Source organism: Oncorhynchus gorbuscha, linkage group LG01 (genome assembly GCF_021184085.1).
Source record: "Oncorhynchus gorbuscha isolate QuinsamMale2020 ecotype Even-year linkage group LG01, OgorEven_v1.0, whole genome shotgun sequence".
Classification (NCBI taxonomy): domain Eukaryota; kingdom Metazoa; phylum Chordata; class Actinopteri; order Salmoniformes; family Salmonidae; genus Oncorhynchus; species Oncorhynchus gorbuscha.
Genome location: NC_060173.1, coordinates 76,706,263 through 76,725,375, shown reverse-complemented (window position 1 = coordinate 76,725,375; position 19,113 = coordinate 76,706,263). Strand labels below are relative to the sequence as shown.

At 43.8% G+C, this 19,113-nt stretch overlaps 1 protein-coding gene across 4 annotated transcripts in view; it reads right to left on the bottom strand.

Annotated features, from left to right (window-relative positions):
- The window catches only part of LOC124042261 (protein TANC1-like), a 184,877-nt gene that overhangs the window by 22,309 nt on the left and 143,455 nt on the right, over positions 1-19,113 (bottom strand). For all 4 annotated transcript variants that reach the window (XM_046360671.1, XM_046360673.1, XM_046360672.1 and 1 more), the window contains 5 exons: positions 17,154-17,385; positions 12,445-12,611; positions 5,118-5,725; positions 803-911; positions 274-396 (listed from right to left, as the gene is read on the bottom strand). In XM_046360671.1, the coding sequence (XP_046216627.1) occupies positions 274-396; positions 803-911; positions 5,118-5,725; positions 12,445-12,611; positions 17,154-17,385 (1,239 nt within the window). The remainder of the gene's footprint in view (positions 1-273; positions 397-802; positions 912-5,117; positions 5,726-12,444; positions 12,612-17,153; positions 17,386-19,113) is intronic.

Below are 19,113 nucleotides of genomic sequence, written 5' to 3'. Positions count from 1 at the left end.
AGGTTAGGGGTTGTTCTAGTGGTAGTGCTGCTGCTCGCGGACCACATATTGCCACTGGATGAATGGGTCTAAACCCTGACTGCACCACTTTTCATTCTATGTCCATCTATCTCTCCATCTCAATCACTTCTTCGCTGTATCTAGCAATAACAAGTACAAGATACCGTGAAAATAAACAATAAATAACCAGCAGTATGTTAGTCAGTATGTCAAGGCAGTGCTCTACATGAGAGTCAAGGCTTCAGGAGGGGGGAGTTGGGTGGGTAGTCTCACCTTGACGTTGGGGGTGTAGAGGTTCCTCAGAGAGGCCAGGGCTGCAGAGAGGCCGTCAGCGCTGCAGCTGATCCACAGGGCCTGCAGCACGCTGGATGACACGCCCGTCTTCTTACTCAGACCCTGAGGACAGAGACAGAGAATCCATGCACACACACCAGGTCAATAAACCAGTGATGAATGCACTCAGAGCCTTCGCTCTCACACCCAGAGGGCTTATCCTCTGATGATACCGTCCACATCTATCTTCATTAATAAATAAATAAACATACATACATACATGTATGTACTCTAAAATTCACAAAAGGAATTGAACACGAGTAAAGGTGGGATATACATTGTAAGCTTCTGGGTCCGTATGCATCAAGAGTCTCAGAGTAGGATTGCTGATCTAGGATCAGGTCCCCCCCGTCCATGTAATCTGTTTTATTGTGATCGAAAAGGCTAAACTGATCCTAGATCAGCACCGACTCTGGGACACTTTGAGAATACTGGCCCATAACTACTGTAAGTAGCTAGTCTCTTGTACCTTGAAGATGTGTGCTTTAAGGATATGGTGGCCCAGCTCCATGGTCTGCTGCCGGTTCAGTTTCCCTTCTTGTCGTGACAGCATGAAGGCCATGAGGGCGTGTCCACTCCTATAGGAGGAAACACAAAAATAATTCCCATCACCTATTTGCTTTACTATAAACTAAACGTTTGCAAGGTTTTGGAAAAACTTTAGTTGTCAACATGTGGTTATGTCATGGTAGGATGTTCTTAGTTTGTATCAATGTGAGAGTACATCCACTTTCGGCTGCGTTTCTAATTCAAACACAAGCGTTTAAAAAAATATTTTTAATTTGCCCAGGCAATCGGAGATAGATCATTGCGATTTAAAATGTATTGTCTTGCGAGATTTTGTTTGTTGTCATCATGGTACATTATTCTATCAATTACTCCACGCCGTTCTCTGTGTCGGTCTGATTAAACGCTGTTAAACGCTGTCTAGTCCCTGCCTGGCTAGGGCCACGAGGAGGACAAGCGATGTGGACTACAGAATGCAGCCCTTGTGTTGAATCCACTCCCCTTCCTCTCCTCACTGTAGATCTGCTTGCAAGTGTTAATTACCAGAGAACTTCATTAAAAGGCCACGCATGACCGCCGTTTCACTTTGATCCTTTTCCATTAATGTGAGCTTTCTCTTTTAAATGGGAAAATAACAAGCTGGCAGCTAGCTAGTGTGGCTAAAAGCTTTCTTCTAGCTCTCTGTGTCTGTCCTTGTGCCAGGTTTTCGCTTTCTTTTGTTTTGACAGATTGTGTTGGAAGGGGAGAAAGGGTGTAAAGAGGTAGGTCAGTAACTGCAGTTTGGAGGAGGTAAGCAGAGGTGAGTCAGGACAGAGAGAAAGTGAGGTCACCCAGGTTACATCGCAAATGGCACCCTATTCCCGATCTAGTGCACTGCTTCTGATCATGGCCCATAGGGCCTTTATAGGAAATAGGTTGCCATTTGGGACACACAGCCCAGTCTGATTAGTGTGCATTACACTCTTATAAAAAAGGTGCTATCTAGAACCTAAAAGGGTTCTTCAGCTGTCCCCATAGGAGAACCCTTTTTGGCTCCAGGTAGAACCATTTTGAGTTCAAAGTAGAACCTTTTACACAGAGGATTCTACCTGGAACCAAAAAGTGTTCTACCTGAAAAAACATTTGTTTTTTCCATCCACCTGACAGGTGTGGCATATCAAGAAGCTGAAAAAAAAGGAAAAGCACGATCATTACACAGGTGCACCTTGTGCTGGGGGGGGAACAATAAAAGGTCACTCTAAAATGTGCAGTTTTGTCACACAACACAATGCCACAGATGTCTCAAGTTTTGAGGGAAGGTGCAATTGGCATGCTGACTGCAGGAATGTCCACCAGAGCTGTTGCCACAGAAGTGATTGTTCATTTCTCTACCATAAGCTGCCTCCAATGTTGTTTTAGAGAATTTGGCAGTACATCCAACCGGCCTTACAACCGCAGACCACGCCAGCCTAGGACCTCACCAATTTCACCTGTGGGATCGTCCGGAGAGGGGGGGGGACTCATTCTGATTGGCTGGGTACCCTCCCAGGCCCACCCATGGCTGCACCCCTACCCAGTCATGTGAAATTCATAGATTATGGCGTAATTAATTGATTTGAATTGACTGATTTCTTTATATGAACTGTAATGCAGTAGAATCTTTGAAATGGTTGCATTTATATTTTTGTTCAGTGTGAAATCAAGTGGAACATGCAGCAGATTTCTTGTTAATATTTCAGATGGGATGCATACATATTTAAATTCCAGAACCTCTTTCTTCTCCCTTCCCTTACAATGTTTTTACTTTCTTCCCTCTTGCATAAACCAAATTTGTTATCCCCCAATCTTTAATACCAAATCATGTGTTTGCTGGCAAAGATTTCTCTTTAAATCAACAATAACACTGTGTTGATGCTTTAGGGACAGCATAACAAGTTATCGGTGTTATTGTTATAGTAGTAATGCTAGCTACTGTATAGTATTAATTTGTTACTAAGCCTACAGTTTGCCAACTTCAGAGTATCTCTGTAAAAAGAAAAGCATGTTTCAGAACAAACTCAGTTTCACCACTTGCCAGAGCTGTCTAAATTCCACAGATAGCTATTCCACTGAATGGTGTTTATGGAAACATCCTTGTCAGTAAACAGAGCGCTAAGAACCTTGGCGTGATCCTGGACAACAAACTGTCGTTCTCAACTAACATCAAGGCGGTGGCCCGTTCCTGTAGGTTCATGCTCTACAACATCCGCAGAGTACGACCCTGCCTCACACAGGAAGCGGCGCAGGTCCTAATCCAGGCACTTGTCATCTCCCGTCTGGATTACTGCAACTCGCTGTTGGCTGGGCTCCCTGCCTGTGCCATTAAACCCCTACAACTCATCCAGAACGCCGCAGCCCGTCTAGTGTTCAACCTTCCCAAGTTCTCTCCACGTCACCCCGCTCCTCCGCTCTCTCCACTGGCTTCCAGTTGAAGCTCGCATCCGCTACAAGACCATGGTGCTTGCCTACGGAGCTGTGAAACGGCACCTCAGTACCTCCAGGCTCTGATCAGGCCCTACACCCAAATAAGGGCACTGCGTTCATCCACCTCTGGCCTGCTCGCCTCCCTACCACTGAGGAAGTACAGTTCCCGCTCAGCTCAGTCAAAACTGTTCGCTGCTCTGGCTCCCCAATGGTGGAACAAACTCCCTCACGACGCCAGGACAGCGGAGTCAATCACCACCTTCCGGAGACACCTGAAACCCCACCTCTTTAAGGAATACCTAGGATAGGATAAAGTAATCCTTCTCACCCCCCCCCTTAAAATATTTAGATGCACTATTGTAAAGTGGTTGTTCCACTGGATGTCATAAGGTGAATGCACCAATTTGTAAGTCGCTCTGGATAAGAGCGTCTGCTAAATGACTTAAATGTAAATGTAATGTAAATGTAGTAAACATCCAGCCCCAGTGAACTTGAGCAAAATTTCCCTGCACGCACAGCACTGAAGGAGCCTTACATTTCCTGGCTTTCAACCCACCAGTTAGATCCCCAGTAAGATACTGTGACAGATAATGTGACCTACAATGTATGGTGACAACCCCTGTGTTTCAGCCAAACCACATCGACCGCGTCCCAAATGGAACCCTATTTCCCCTTTAGTGCTCTATTTTTGACCAGACCACTACCTTTCCCTGGCTAGTTGCCTCACCCAGCAGAGCACAGCTTAACAGCAACAGGAAGAAATATGACTTGTCAGCTTCTGTTTCAGAGTTGAGCTGTAAATTCCATCATTTGTTCTGCAGCAAAACGCCGTCCTCTACCCCCCCCTTGGGGATTCCACAAGTAGCCTAACCCTGTGTTTCAATCAATGGCGGTAAACAAACTGGGGAGCAATAACATATCTGACGGAGTGAAAAGGAGTGGATTGATATAACTCAAAGGGAAAGCGTTGAAGCTGTCTTCAATGTTCGATTTCCTCTTCAAGTGAAGAAACAGACATCATCAGACATCAGACGTCTCACAGGCAGAGATGAGTCACGCACAACTTTTCTCCCTCTAGTGCACAAACCACCGTTCAAAACTGGCTCGAGCTTGTTTGCTCCTCGAACAAAATGGTAGGTTGTCTCCCTCGCTATTTACATTTTAAAACGCGTCTGAAGAGCAGAATATTCAGAACCAAACAAGGTACAGTAATTATGTCTTGTCCTTCTGAGTGCTAGTAGAAATGCCAGTGAACCATCCCTAGGCAACCGCACATTTCACTCATGGTAGAGAGGGTGCATTTTCCGTTTAACAAAACTGAATTACTGAAAAGAGAAATCTCCTAGGGCTCTATAAAATCTGCGCTGCGGAAAAAGTGGACGGAATCACGGAATCCAGACACATTTAACGGAATTCAACAATATATACAATATGTATTGAATAGGAAATCAACATCATGTATTGAACTTATTAGAAAAGGCATACATTTGCTAAAGTTAATCATAAGACATTAACAAAATGCATCAGTGATTTGTATTTTCCTGCAACTTTCTGAAACAGCACAGGAATGCCAATTTGTGTGTGTTGTGTACGGTGCGTTGCGTTGCATATGTCTAGTCTTCACTCTGTGTAGCTGATAGCGGTTAAAACACATTTCATAGGGCCCTAATACTATGAATGTATTGATCAGTAAAAGCTCTACTGTCAGTGTTTAGCCCCCTGACAGAATATTGTTTTGAGTGGGTTCCACCGGGTAGGTTTGAGTTTGCCTAACTCACTGATTGAGCTTGAGTTCGCCTAACTAACCTGGGTAAATTTGAGTTAGCTTAACTCACCTGGGGTCACAGAAGAAATCAGTGCTCTCTCCGTCTGCCCTCCACACCAGCCACTCTCTGAAGGATGGGTGGCAAAACATGCGTGTCTTGTCCCGTCGCTTGATGAGGAAAGAGGACAGCGTCTCCATGCGCTGCTGGAAGTCGCCCCAGGGCAGCTCGCCGCGCACAGCACCCGCGTTGATGGCATGGAACAGTTGCTCGTCTGTCATGGGGTGTAATGATGCCAACGCCACGTTTAGGATGGGCAGCGAGCGCTCGAAAGCCGACTGGGTCATGAACTTCATATTGCATTGGAGTAAGTAGAGCTCGGCCAATGACACGGGCACCACCTTGTAGCTGGCACTCTTGATGACCAGGTGGCCCCTCTCGAACAGGTCCAGGGTCAGTTTGAGGTACAGGTAGGAACCCTGGCTGCGGGCAATCAGGTGGCTGCTCACCTTGCCCACGATGATAGGGTCAGCCTTGCCATTGAGGGAGATGTTGTTCATGATGTCCTTGCTGCCATTGATGCGGTACTGGATGTAGGCATTGAGGTCCGTGTTGATCTCTTTGTTCTCAGGGAATTCATCCAGGGAGATCTTGGAAAAGGGGAGGAGGCTGGTGATTTCCTAGGAAGACACAATGACATGGTTATTAGATATAATACAGCACTTTAATAGCATGATGTTATATTATAAACTGGGTGGTTCGAGTCCTGAATGCTGATTGGCTGAAAGCCGTGGTATATCAGACCGTATACCATGGGTATGACAAAACATTTATTTTTACTGCTGTAATTACGTTGGTAACCAGTTTATAATAGCAATAAGGTACCTCAGGGTTTGTGATACATGGCTGATATCCGACGGCTAAGGCCTGTGTCCAGGCACTCCACGTTGCGTCGTGCGTAAGAACAGCCCTTAGCCGTGGTATATTGGCCATATAACCTTATTGGTTAATTATATTATAAATATTTGTTCTCCAGTACCATCACACATACAGAAAATTCAGTGTATATGTAAATGAGAAAGTGGATAAAACAACTAGATGGTAATTGTACATGAAGTACAATTGGTGGGACTTGCTTTAACTCTTTAAACATTTTTTGTGGTTGTGGTAGCAGTTTAAAAAGTAATATTTTACTATTTAAAACAGTTACATAAAATCAGAGTTAAATGTAGTAAAATAATTGGTCTGATTACCTTAATAGACTACTATATCAACCATATTACTTTGGATTGTGAGTCAGTTGGTTCACAAAAATGTCTAAACTGCAGTTGTTGAGTGTGAAAACAAAAAGACAAAGTGATTTTCTGTCATAAAAAAGGGAGGATCATGTGAACAACCCTTCGGAAAGCAAAGCAACTCTCATTCAAGCTGTGTTTCAGATAAATAAATGCACGATTGACTTATGTAAAATGTTCCGTGTAAATGAAGTTTGATTTGAGTTGAATGATGCAATGATTAGAACATTTTAGGCTACAATTTGGGAAGAGAAATAGGATGGTGGATCTAGTGATGACAGGTCTTTAAAAGTATTTTTATGGTTGTTGAAGAACTACGCAGAATAGGTTTGTATGCAGACCTACTGATAGCTAGCTGTTGTTCTAATAGATGAACTCTTTAGGCTAACAGTGAATACTGTTATTCCTGAAGAAAATGTGCTGTGTTTGCTAGCATGTTTTAAATTACAGTTGAAGTCAGAAGTTTACATACACTTTAGCCAAATACATTTAAACTCAGTTTTTCACAATTACTGACATTTAATCCTAGTAAAAATTCCCTGTTTTAGGTCAGTTAGAATCACCACTTTATTTTAAGAATGTGAAATGTCAGAATAATAGTAGAGAGAATAATTTATGTCTTTCATCACATTCCCAGTGGGTCAGAAGTTTACATACACTCAATTGGTATTTGGTAGCATTGCCTTTAAATTGTTTAACTTGGGTCAAACGTTTTGGGTAGCCTTCCCAAGCTTCCCACAATAAATTGCGTGAATTTTGGCCCATTCCTCCTGACAGAGCTGGTGTAACTGAGTCAGGTTTGTAGGCCTCCTTGCTCACACACACCTTTTCAGTTCTGCCCACAAATGTTCTATTGGATTGAGGTCAGGGCTTTGTGATGGCCACTCCCAATACCTTGACTTCGTTGTCCTTAAGCCATTTTGCCACAACTTTGGAAGTATGCTTGGGGTCATTGTCCATTTGGAAGATCCATTTGCAACCAAGCTTTAACTTCCTGACTGATGTCTTGAGATGTTGCTTCAATATATCTGCATAATTTTCCACCCCCATGATGCCATCTATTTTGTGAAGTACACCAGTCCCTCCTGCAAGCAAAGCACCCCCACAACATGATGCTGCCACCCCTGTGCTTCACAGTGTTCTTTGGCTTGCAAGCCTCCCCCTTTTCCCTCCAAACATAATGATGGTCATTATGGCCAAACAGTTATATTTTTGTTTCATCAGACCAGAGGACATTTCTCCAAAAGGTATGATCTTTGTCCCCATGTGCTGTTGCAAACCATAGTCTGACTTTTTTATGTTGGTTTTGGAGCAGTGACTTCTTTCTTGCTGAGCAGCCTTTTATGTTATGTTGATAAAGGACTCGTTTTACTGTGGATATAGATATTTTTATATCTGTTTCCTCCAGCATCTTCACAAGGTCCTTTGCTGTTGTTCTGGGATTGATTTGCACTTTCGCACAAAAGTACATTCATCTCTAGGGGACAGAACGTGTCTCCTTCCTGAGTGGTATGATGGTTTATTTTTCTGAGTCCTTGGCTGATTTCGTTTGATTTTCCTATGATGTCAAGCAAAGAGGCACTGAATTTGAAGGCAGGCCTTGAAATACATCCCCAGGCACACCTCCAATTGACTCAAATGATGTCAATTAGCCTATCAGAAGCTTCTAAAGCCATGACCCACTGGAATTGTGATACAGTGAATTATAAGTGAAATAATCTGTCTGTAAAAAATTGTTGAAATAATTACTTGTGTCATGCACAAAGTAGATGTCCTAACTGACTTGCCAAAACTATAGTTTGTGGAGTGGTTGAAAAATGAGTTTTAATGACTCCAACCTAAGTGTATGTAAACTTCTGACTTCAACTGTATGTATGCTTTTGAAATATGTTATAGTAGTGGTAGTGTCCGCAGTAGTAATGGTGGTGACTGTTTATAGTTGGAAAAAGTAGGTAGATAACAAGTTAGGATAGCTTGAATACATGAAAGATGGTTTGGTGTATATAGCTTGAACGGTTAAATAGTTACCGTTGGAGAGTTATATTATGCAAATGTGTGCTAATATATATAGGTTATAGTCAATACATTTTTACAGAAAAATGCTAAATCAACTATATAATTTACACCTAAGCGTATACCCAGAATTCTAAATTCACATTCCACAATCATATCTCTCCTGACCACAGAAGTGGTGAAGAGCTAAACGGACAATCTTCTGTATCATGAGTGGATCCTCCAGCTCTTCTTATCAGAGCAAGGTCAGTAAGCACAGAGGGCTAGCTGGAGCACTAAGCTATCGGCAGACACTCGCCGCTGTGTTTGCTAACAAAGGCTTTGTGAACTGGGAGACTGAGCGCTGGAGACGGTAAGAGGTGGGGCCATTGGGGACACTTTTAGCGGGCACGCTGTGGACACAGCCCACACTTCAATCACACTCCTCAGGGTCAGAGAAATCAATCCACCTTAATCCTGCTGCAATCTCCCTGCCTTTCTGGATAATGCAGCCCAGAGATAACACCTTCTCAGAGAGAGAGAGAGAGAGGGAGAGGGAGAGACCCGAAACGGAGGGAGAAGAGCGAGAGAAAGGAGGAAAAAAAGAGACCGAAAACACACTGAATAATACACAGGCTGGACAAGGTGTCTGTGAGCTAACACCTCACCTAAGAACACCTCAGTTATCAGCCTGTCGGGTAAGCCATTGTGAGCGACCTTCCCCCGAGATCTTGTTTACACTTTGGATGTGTGAGGATGAGGTAACACTCACCCTGGCTCTAGTCTCCACTGATCCTACCTACTGCATACGGAGAGAATGGATTTATCCAAGAGGGGGTTGCGAAATTACAGTAACTACCCAGGTTTTCTAGAAAATGTACAGGTTTTACAGAAAGGATTCTGGATTTTCCTGCTCATTCCCTTCCACTTCCTTAATCTTACCATCCGGGATTTCTGGAAAACCTGGGAAAGTTACCAGAATTTTGCATGTTTGAACAGTTTCCTCTGGTTGACTAATCCATCACCCTTTATACTTCATTTTTTGGGATGATGGATCAATATATTTTGACATGACATATAGCCTAATCCCAACTCGACCCAGAAAGCCCAACGAACATAAACATGAGGAATCCTCTCTCTGGTCTAGTGGTTTCTAACACTAGTGGTTCCTAACACGGTACCTCATTTAAACTGTTTCACCGTGTCAATCACAGCCAGCCGACATGGATCTCTCTCCTTCTGGCTTTACCATCCCCAAAAACTTTCCACATCACAGAATCCCCCACACCATGCAAGGATGAATCAACACAAAGGGGAAAATGTACTCGATACAAAATTAGGATAACGCCCTACCCACCTACCCCTTCACACTAGAGGTCGACCGATTAATCGGAATGGCCAATTTAATTGGGGCCGATTACAAGTTTTCATAACAATCGGAAATCGGTATTTTTGGACACCTTTATTTAATCTTTATTTAACTAGGCAAGTCAGTTAAGACCAGATTCTTATTTTCAATGACGGCCTAAGAACGGTGGGTTAACTGCCTTGTTCAGGGGCAGAACGACAGATTTTCCTCTTGTCAGCTCGGGGGAACCAATCTTGCAAACTTACAGTTAACTAGTCCAACGCTATAACCACCTGCCTCTCGTTGCACTCCACAAGGAGCCTGCCTGTTACGCGAATGCAGTAAGCCAAGGTAAGTTGCTGGCTAGCATTAAACTTATCTTATAAAAAACAATCAATCAATCAAACATAATCACTAGTTAACTACACATGGTTGATGATATTACTAGTTTATCTAGGGTGTCCTGCGTTGCATGTAATCTGACTGAGCATACAAGTATCTGACTGAGCGGTGGTAGGCAGCAGCAGCCTCGTAAGCATTCATTCAAACAGCGCTTCTGTGCGTTTTGCCAGCAGCTCTTAGTTGTGCGTCAAGCATTGCGCTGTTTATGACTTCAAGCCTATCAACTCCCGAGATGAGGCTGGTGTAACCGATGTGAAATGGCTAGCTAGTTAGCGGGGTGCGCGCTAATAGCGTTTCAAATGTCACTCGCTCTGAGACTTGGAGTGGTTGTTGCTCTGCATGGGTAACGCTGCTTCGAGGGTGGCTGTTGTCGTTGTGTTCCTGGTTCGAGCCCAGGGAGGAGTGAGGAGAGGGACGGAAGCTATACTATTACACTGGCAATACTAAAGTGCCTATAAGAACATCCAATAGTCAAAGGTTAATGAAATACAAATGTATAGAGGGAAATAGTCCTATAATTCCTATAATAACTACAACCTAAAACTTCTACCTGGGAATATTGAAGACTCATGTTAAAAGGAACCACCAGCTTTCATATGTTCTCATGTTCTAAGCAAGGAACTTAAATGTTAGCTTTCTTACATGGCACATATTGCACTTTTACTTTCTTCTCCAACACTTTGTTTTTGCATTATTTAAACCAAATTGATCATGTTTTATTATTTATTTGAGGCTAAATTCATTTTATTGATGTATTATATTAAGTTAAAATAAGTGTTCATTCAGTATTGTTGTAATTGTCATTATTACAAATATATTTTAAAAATCGTCCGATTAATCGGTATCTGCTTGTTCTGGTCCTCCAATAATCGGTATTGTTGTTGAAAAATCATAATCGGTCGACCTCTACTTCACACATCCATGGAACCTTGCCAAAAAATGTAAATTCATGAAAGTCATGAAAATAAAAAAAACGCACACACACGTTTTTGTACTATCCTTGTTGGGACCAAACAATTGATTCCCATTCAAAATCCTATTTTCCCTAACCCTAAACCTAACTCTAATTCTAACCGTAACCCTAATTGTAACCCTAACCTTAAACCTAACCCCTAAGCCTAAAATAGCCTTTTTCCTTGTGGGGGCCGGCAAAATGTCCCCACTTTTCCTTGTATTACTATCCTTCTGAGGACTTCTGGTCCCAACAAGGATAGTAAAAACAAACACACGCACACACACACACACAACCGAACAGCATAGATCGATAAATGAGTTTTGCCTGCCATGCTCCTCTGGCTGCAGTGCAGTGTAACTAACTATGCATACTGACAGGTGGCGGGACCCATGGCCAGAAAGAGCCATAGTGGCTGAGAAAGCATTCATGACTGGAGTTGGTACAGATATGGTTGTCAGTCAGCTGCCACATTATCTGAAAGCTCAGACTACAGGCTACATGGCCTGCCAAGGCAATCAGCCCAGCTTTAGTCCATCAGACCTGTCAAAACCGGGCCTCATCCAATGCAAAGAAGTGAACGCCAGGGTTGTGTCTCAAATGGCACCCTATTCCCTATGTAGTGCACTACTTTCGATGGTTCACACCAGGGCTGCATCTCAAAAGTACGTCCCCGGTAGTATATAGGGAATAGGGCGTCATTTGAGACGTAGCCCCAGCTCAGCTCCTCTCCTCCATTGGTAGACTTCAGTCTGTGGCTCTCGTCTACGTGTTCCCTTGTTATGCAGCTGTTTCCCGGGTCACTGTTACAGCGCTACTTCTCCTACTCTCGTTCCAGTACCGTTGTCAATGCACTCGACAGAAATTACACTTTGTAGAGGACAATGTATGACAAGGAAAAAAACCTTCCTAAAGCACTTGTCAGGATCTGCCGGTGTTTGTGTCACTCAGTGAGAGAGGTATCAAATATTGATACCTACACATATACCAACGGTGGTTGTAGAAGCATCTTATTCACTTGAATTCGGAAGTTCTGTCTAAGCTGTAAGCTGTGCTGAGATGGCACTTGAATTCAGTGAAGCTCCAATGGAGTGCTGTCGATTCAAGGAATTCATGAATTATACCATAGGAGATCAACACGAACACCTCTATGGAAATATTTAGATGCTAACAATTAGGCAGAATACATAATATCCCTCTCATTAAGTAATTTGTACATGACTTCTACACGCCATCTACAGTAGGAATAGGGTTGCAAAAATCTGTCAACGTTCCCAAAAATTCCTGGTTGGAGGATTCCAGATTTCCTGCTTATTACCTCTTGGTTGCTGGGAAATTGGGGAAAGTCACTGGAATTTTGCAACCCTACTTGTACAGTATTACATCATGCACAGTTGGAGTGTTCCTCACCAGTAGGTTGACTCGGACAGTGACCAGCAGTTTGAGCCAGGAGGGGAATTTAGAGATGATCTTAGTGATGAAGGAGGAAATGGTATCTCCGTAGTCTGGCTTGTGGAACTCTGCCTCGTTCAGCCCGTCTATCAGGATGATGTGGTCTTCCTCAGGAATCTTCCTCTCTGAAAACACCCAGAGAGGGGTCAACAGGCGTCACGGTGGACAGAAACAAATTAAAAATACACAAACCCTAACGGTCTAGTCGATAAATGCAAACCTACCAGGTCAAGCCAACATGACATGCAGAAGAGTTTAATATAACCCTTATTTTTTTATTTAAATTTGTTTTTGGCTCATAAAATACAGACAGACATACAAGCTGCTGCCAGAATATACAGTAGTATGAGAGTAAAACATTAGTTGGACACCATACTCTACAGACAACCTTGTACTGAGATACATGAGACAACTGACATCTCTCTGCACTGCTGTGCCTTGCGTCATTTTAAGAAGATTTTCTCTACTATTCTAACACATCTACAAAGCAGCTAGCGCAGTGATGAATGAAAGCGAGAGCGTCAGCAGCCGTATCAACAGTGCTGTGCACTAAACTGCTGTGTGGTGAGACCGCAGCGAGGAAGTGTTCTACTTCACTGCAGTATCTCAGCCAGACATTCACAGTGCTGGAAGGGCAGGGTCCTTGAGCGCTTCCCACATGGCACCCTACTCCTTATATATAGTAGTGCATTACATTTGTACAGGGTTCATAGGTGTACTGGTCAGAAGAAGTGCATTATGTACACTCTTAGAAAAAAGGGTTCCAAAATAGTTTTTTGCCTGTCCCAGTAGGATAACCTTTTTGGGTCTGTGTTCCAAATGGCATCTTATTCCCTACAATCTTAGAAAATGGGTTCCAATACAGTTCTTTGGCTGTCTCCATAGGAGAACTATTTTTGGTTACATGTAGAACCTTCTGTGGAAAGGGTTCTACATTGAACCCAAAATGGTTCTACCTGGAACCAAAAAAAGATCGAGCTGGAACCAAAAGGGGTTCTTCAAAGGGTTCTCTTATGTGGGGACAGCCAAAGACCCCTCTTCATTTCGAGATAGGACCTTTTATTCTAAGAGTGTAGGAAATAGGGTGCCATTTGGAACACAGACCTTTTTCTGCAGTTCCTCCTTACATCCAGCATCTACAGTGGGGCAAAAAAGTATTTAGTCAGCCACCAATTATGCAAGTTCTCCCACTTAAAAAGATGAGAGAGGCCTGTAATTTTCATCATAGGTACATTTCAACTATGACAGACAAAATTAGAAACAAATCTAGAAAATCACATTGTAGGATTTTTAATGAATTTATTTGCAAATTATGGTGTAAAATAAGTATTTGGTCAATAACAAAAGTTTATCTCAATACTTTGTTATATACCCTTTGTTGGCAATGACAGAGGTCAAATGTTTTCTGAATGTCTTCACAAGGTTTTCACACACTGTTGCTGGTATTTTGGCTGGGCAACACAGACTTTCAACTCCCTCCAAAGATTTTCTATGGGGTTGAGATCTGGAGACTGGCTAGGCCACTCCAGGACCTTGAAATGCTTCTTACGAAGCCACTCCTTCGTTGCCCGGGCGGTGTGTTTGGGATCATTGTCATGCTGAAAGACCCAGCCACGTTTCATCTTCAATGCCCTTGCTGATGGAAGGAGGTTTTCACTCAAAATCTCACGATACATGGCCCCATTCATTCTTTCCTTTACACGGATCAGTCGTCCTGGTCCCTTTGCAGAAAAACAGCCCAAAAGCATGATGTTTCCACCCCCATTCTTCACAGTAGGTATGGTGTTCTTTGGATGCAAATCAGCATTCTTTGTCCTCCAAACACGACGAGTTGAGTTTTTACCAAAAAATTATATTTTGGTTTCATCTGACCATAGGACATTCGCCCAATCTTCTTCTGGATCATCCAAATGCTTCTAGCAAACTTCAGACGGGCCTGGACATGTACTGGCTTAAGCAGGGGGACACGTCTGGCACTGCAGGATTTGAGTCTCTTGCGGCATAGTGTGTTACTGATGGTAGGCTTTGTTACTTTGGTCCCAGCTCTCTGCAGGTCATTCACTAGGTCCCCCCGTGTGGTTCTGGGATTTTTGCTCACCGTTCTTGTGATTATTTTGACCCCACGGGGTGAGATCTTGCGTGGGGCCCCAGATCGAGGGAGATTATCAGTGGTCTTGCATGTCTTCCATTTCCTAATCATTGCTCCCACAGTTGATTTCTTCAAACAAAGCTGCTTACCTATTGTAGATTCAGTCTTCCCAGCCTGGTGCAGGTCTACAATTTGATTTCTGGTGCCCTTTGACAGCTCTTTGGTCTTGGCCATAGGGGAGTTTGGAGTGTCACTGTTTGAGGTTGTGGACAGGTGTCTTATACTGATAACAAGTTCAAACATGTGCCATTAATACAGGTAACGAGTGGAGGACAGAGGAGCCTCTTAAAGAAGAAGTTAAAGGTCTGTGAAAGCCAGAAATCTTGCTTGTTTGTAGGTGACCAAATACTTATTTTCCACCATAATTTGCAAATAAATTCATAAAAAATCCTACAATGTGATTTTCTGGATTTTCCCCCCTTAATTTTGTCTGTCATAGTTGAAGTGTACTTATGATGAAAATTACAGGCCTCTCTCATCTTTTTAAGTGGGAGAACATGCACAATTGGTGGCTGACTAAATACTTTTTTGCCCCACTGTACATTGATGATCAGAAACACAGAAAAATGTGGAGATCTCAACTCCTCTCCCAGTTGGAATGTCAAATCAGATTTGCACCAATCAACCCCCCCCCTAAAACTTTATTCTGTAAAATATATTCCTGGCAATCAGAACCAGAAGTTTTTATTTTTGTAAAGCCTCAAGTCTAGGGCTGGCTAAGTCCTTTCTAATATGGCTGTGCAAAGCGCCGATGCAGGTTTCTCGTTTTGACGGAGTGGACAAACCAACACGTTGTTTCTCCCTTATCAAGCCCAAGCGACCAGGCCAATCGAACAGGCCATTCATTTCAATAAGGAACGGTGGGAGTCATGCGGGGAGGGCCCATCACGGTCCACCCTAACATCACAGGAGAGCTGCTGCATGCCTTGTCTGCCCACCCCTCTGCTCTGTGCCCTGCACATTGATTCCCATTCCTTTCCATCTCCATCATACAAACACTGGGTTTATCTATATTGGCTGTTTAGGCTCCTGCAATAACATATTGATTCAACGTAGAGTACGAGCACGGGCAAACTGGCGGGTCGTGTGTGTGCGGAACTGACCATGATGACCTTGAGATAGTTGTGTGTCTGTCTGCCTTGGAGAGATACACTATATATACAAATGACTGGATTCAGGCTATTTCAGCCACACCCGTTGCTGACAGGTGTATAAAAGTGAGCACACAGCCATGCAATCTCCATAGACAAACATTGGCAGTAGAACGGCCTTACTGAAGAGCTCAGTGACTTTCAACGTGGCACCGTCATAGGACTCCACCTTTCCAACAAGTCAGTTCGTTGAAATTCTTCCCTGCTCGAGCTGCCCTGGTCAACTATAAGTGCTGTTATTGTGAATTGTAAATGTCTAAGAGCAACAACGGCTCATCCATGCAGTGGTAGGCCACACAAGCTCACAGAACGGGACCGCCGAGTGCTGAATCCACTGGAAGCAAGGTCAGCACAATAACTGTTCAATGGAAGCTTCCATGGTTTCCATGGCTGAGCAGCCACACACATGCCTAAGATCACCATGCACAATACCAAGCGTCGGCTGGAGTGGTGTATAGCTTTCCGCCATTGGACTCTGGAGCAATGGAAACGTGATCTCTGGAGTGATGAATCACACTTCGCCATTTGGCAGTCCGACGGACTATTCGGGTTTGGCGGAAGCCAGGAGAGCGCTACCTGCCTGGATGCATAGTGCCAACTGTAAAGTTTGGAGGAGGAGGAATAATGGTCTGGGGCTGTGAGCGCTGAGCCAGGCCCAAACGCCCAACATCATTGCCCAACCTCACTAATACTCTTGTGGCTGAATGGAAGCAGGTCCCCACAGCAACGTTCCATCATCTAGTGAAAAGCCTTCCCAGAAGAGTGGAGGCTGTTATAGCAGCAAGGGGAGGTCCAAATCCATAGTAATGCCCATGATGTTGGAATGAGTTGTTCGGCGAACAGGTGTCCACATACTTTTGGTCATGTTGTGTACAATAGTCATGAGACGCAGGCTTCCTTAGAGACGCTGTATTCTTCTGTCATGACGACAATAACAATGTACCACTAACCATTTAGCGTAACATCAATTAAAATCAATGCCATGTCAGAGCAAACAGAGCTACGCTAAGCAATTAACAATGTCCCTCCAGACTTTTCTCCCTCAGTAAGGCCAGATCTTAACCCATTTCAGTTCCTTTGTGGAAGAAGTGAAAAACACAGTAAACGGTCTCTGGAGTGACCATAGGTAGCCTGTCTGATTTTTTTACGAGACCGAAGGGCACCTTGGAACGGTCAGTATCTGTCTCTCTCTACACAGTCTAGACTGGAAATCTGAGCAAACCTGTGGTTCAGTTATTTAGAATACACTTGCTAGAGCCACTGAACGCCTAGATTATAACATTGGGAGTCCCTTTTGGACCATGAACTCCAGTGACAGTGAGACAGTCATATGAATGAACCTAGGTGTAACTAGCTTAGCATCGTACCCTTGCGGAGGTTGGCCAGCGGTTCCAGCACGCCCCTGCGGAAGGCTGCCATAGGGTCCTGGACACAGGAGCGCAGACTGAGCATGCTCTGTAGATGGGGTTCCTTTAGCAGCAGTTCTCTGTAGGCGGTGAGCTGGGGTGCTCTGCACAGCAGGGCGGCGATACTGTGCACAAACTCTGGCACCAGGCAAGTGTAGGTGTTGTCAGCCTGGCAGTAGTGATACGCAACCACCTGGATGGGAGAAAAGAGAAGAAAAGAGAGCGAACAATTGTTTAGCAACTTTAGTGGCTTAAAATGTAAGAGACCTTTGCAGTTTTACAAAACCATACTATAGTGTCAACTATGAGTAGCTTATATTGTTCTTGGTTTAATTCTGTAAAAATCTGGCTGTGTGACCTCAAAGTCCTTGTAAAGCCAATAGGCTTGTTGACTACAAGGCATTTGATGCAATACAGCAGCTCGGTATAGCGACTAAGCTGTCCCTGACCTCATTCCACTGCTGCCATTATACAATCGAATTTGGAGGTGAATATACAGAAGCCAAAATGCTATTTGTTAGTCTGAAACCAAAGCTTGGGACTTGAAGGCATGTCCTTCAGACTCAACCCTTACGAAAAAAGATTAGTCAGACTGCTGTACTACAATGCAGTATAACTGCAGTTAAAGTGCAGTCTAACTGCAGTATGCCGCAAATACTTATTCCAAAATAACACCGTTTTTTTATTACAGTAATGTTTCAGTCTAACTGCAGTTACAGTGCAGTATAACTGCAGTACACTGCAGTTATTCTGCGATTACTTCGTCCAAAATACCACAGTCGACTTTCAGTTACTGCAGTTTCAAAACTGCAATATTTTTTTGGTAAGGGATTTAATTGGCTGACTCTAAACCAGACACATATAACCCACTCTAAACCACCTAAGCAGGGCATATTCAATAGGAACAAAACAGAAGACAACGGACCGAAATAGGGCAAGCCTACTTGAATTGTCCAACAATAAACGTTTGTTTTCTTTTTCGGATGCAAAATGTTTTGCGACGCTGTGAGCTAATTAATAGGACCCAGGTGTCATCCCCTACTCAGATAGAGGGTCTGATGATCAACAGGCTGAAGCAAAGCTCAACAACCTCCGCTAACCTCCCCAAAACACTGGGCCCTAGGTGGAGCTCCATGTGCTGCCTGTGCCTTGTGCTGAACAGGTTCTGCTGTGCTCAAGGACACGGACATCTGATTTGGACAAGGGGCGGTGGGACCCTGGGGATCTGTGGCTCTATCTCTGTGTCCTAATTACAGTCAAACCTGGAGGAGCTGACACACTATACAGGTACAGCAGGACAGGAGGAACAGGTGACTGGCTAGTTACTACTGCACCTTAGCCCACCACATAGCAACCCTACCTCTGCATGGGTCTACTGCAGAAAGGAACTGCAGCCCTGCAGCCTGTCCCCAGGCACAATGACGTAGACGTCCCAGAGAGGTCAGAGAAACAGTTTGCCCAGAACTCCAGTCTCAGAACTGCACATTCACTATCAGATGAGAAATAGATTCTAAATATGTCCACGCAAATGTCTTGGACCTGACCATCGAGTAAATCATGCCACTGTGACGTCTGAAAATGGTCTCATTTGCAATGGGAGAAATATAACCCTAGCCAAACTATAAATCAAGGATAAGCACTTTAGCTGTAGCAAAGTAGTGCACTAAAACCCAGGATGATCTCTGTCACTGAGTTCCAAATGGCAGAGGAAGTTGGCACACGATTGTAGCCCAGGACGAGGGAAAGAGGACCTTGAGGCGCTGGCCTGGCCGCTGCCATTACGGCTACTGCCTTCTTAATTTCCAATTATGTATTATTGAATCGTCTGCTTGATAGCATTTTTTTCCTGTTTGGACAGACTAGGTTACTAGGGATGGCTTCGTCCAACACCAACTCAGGGGGGCATTTTTTCACTGGGCAT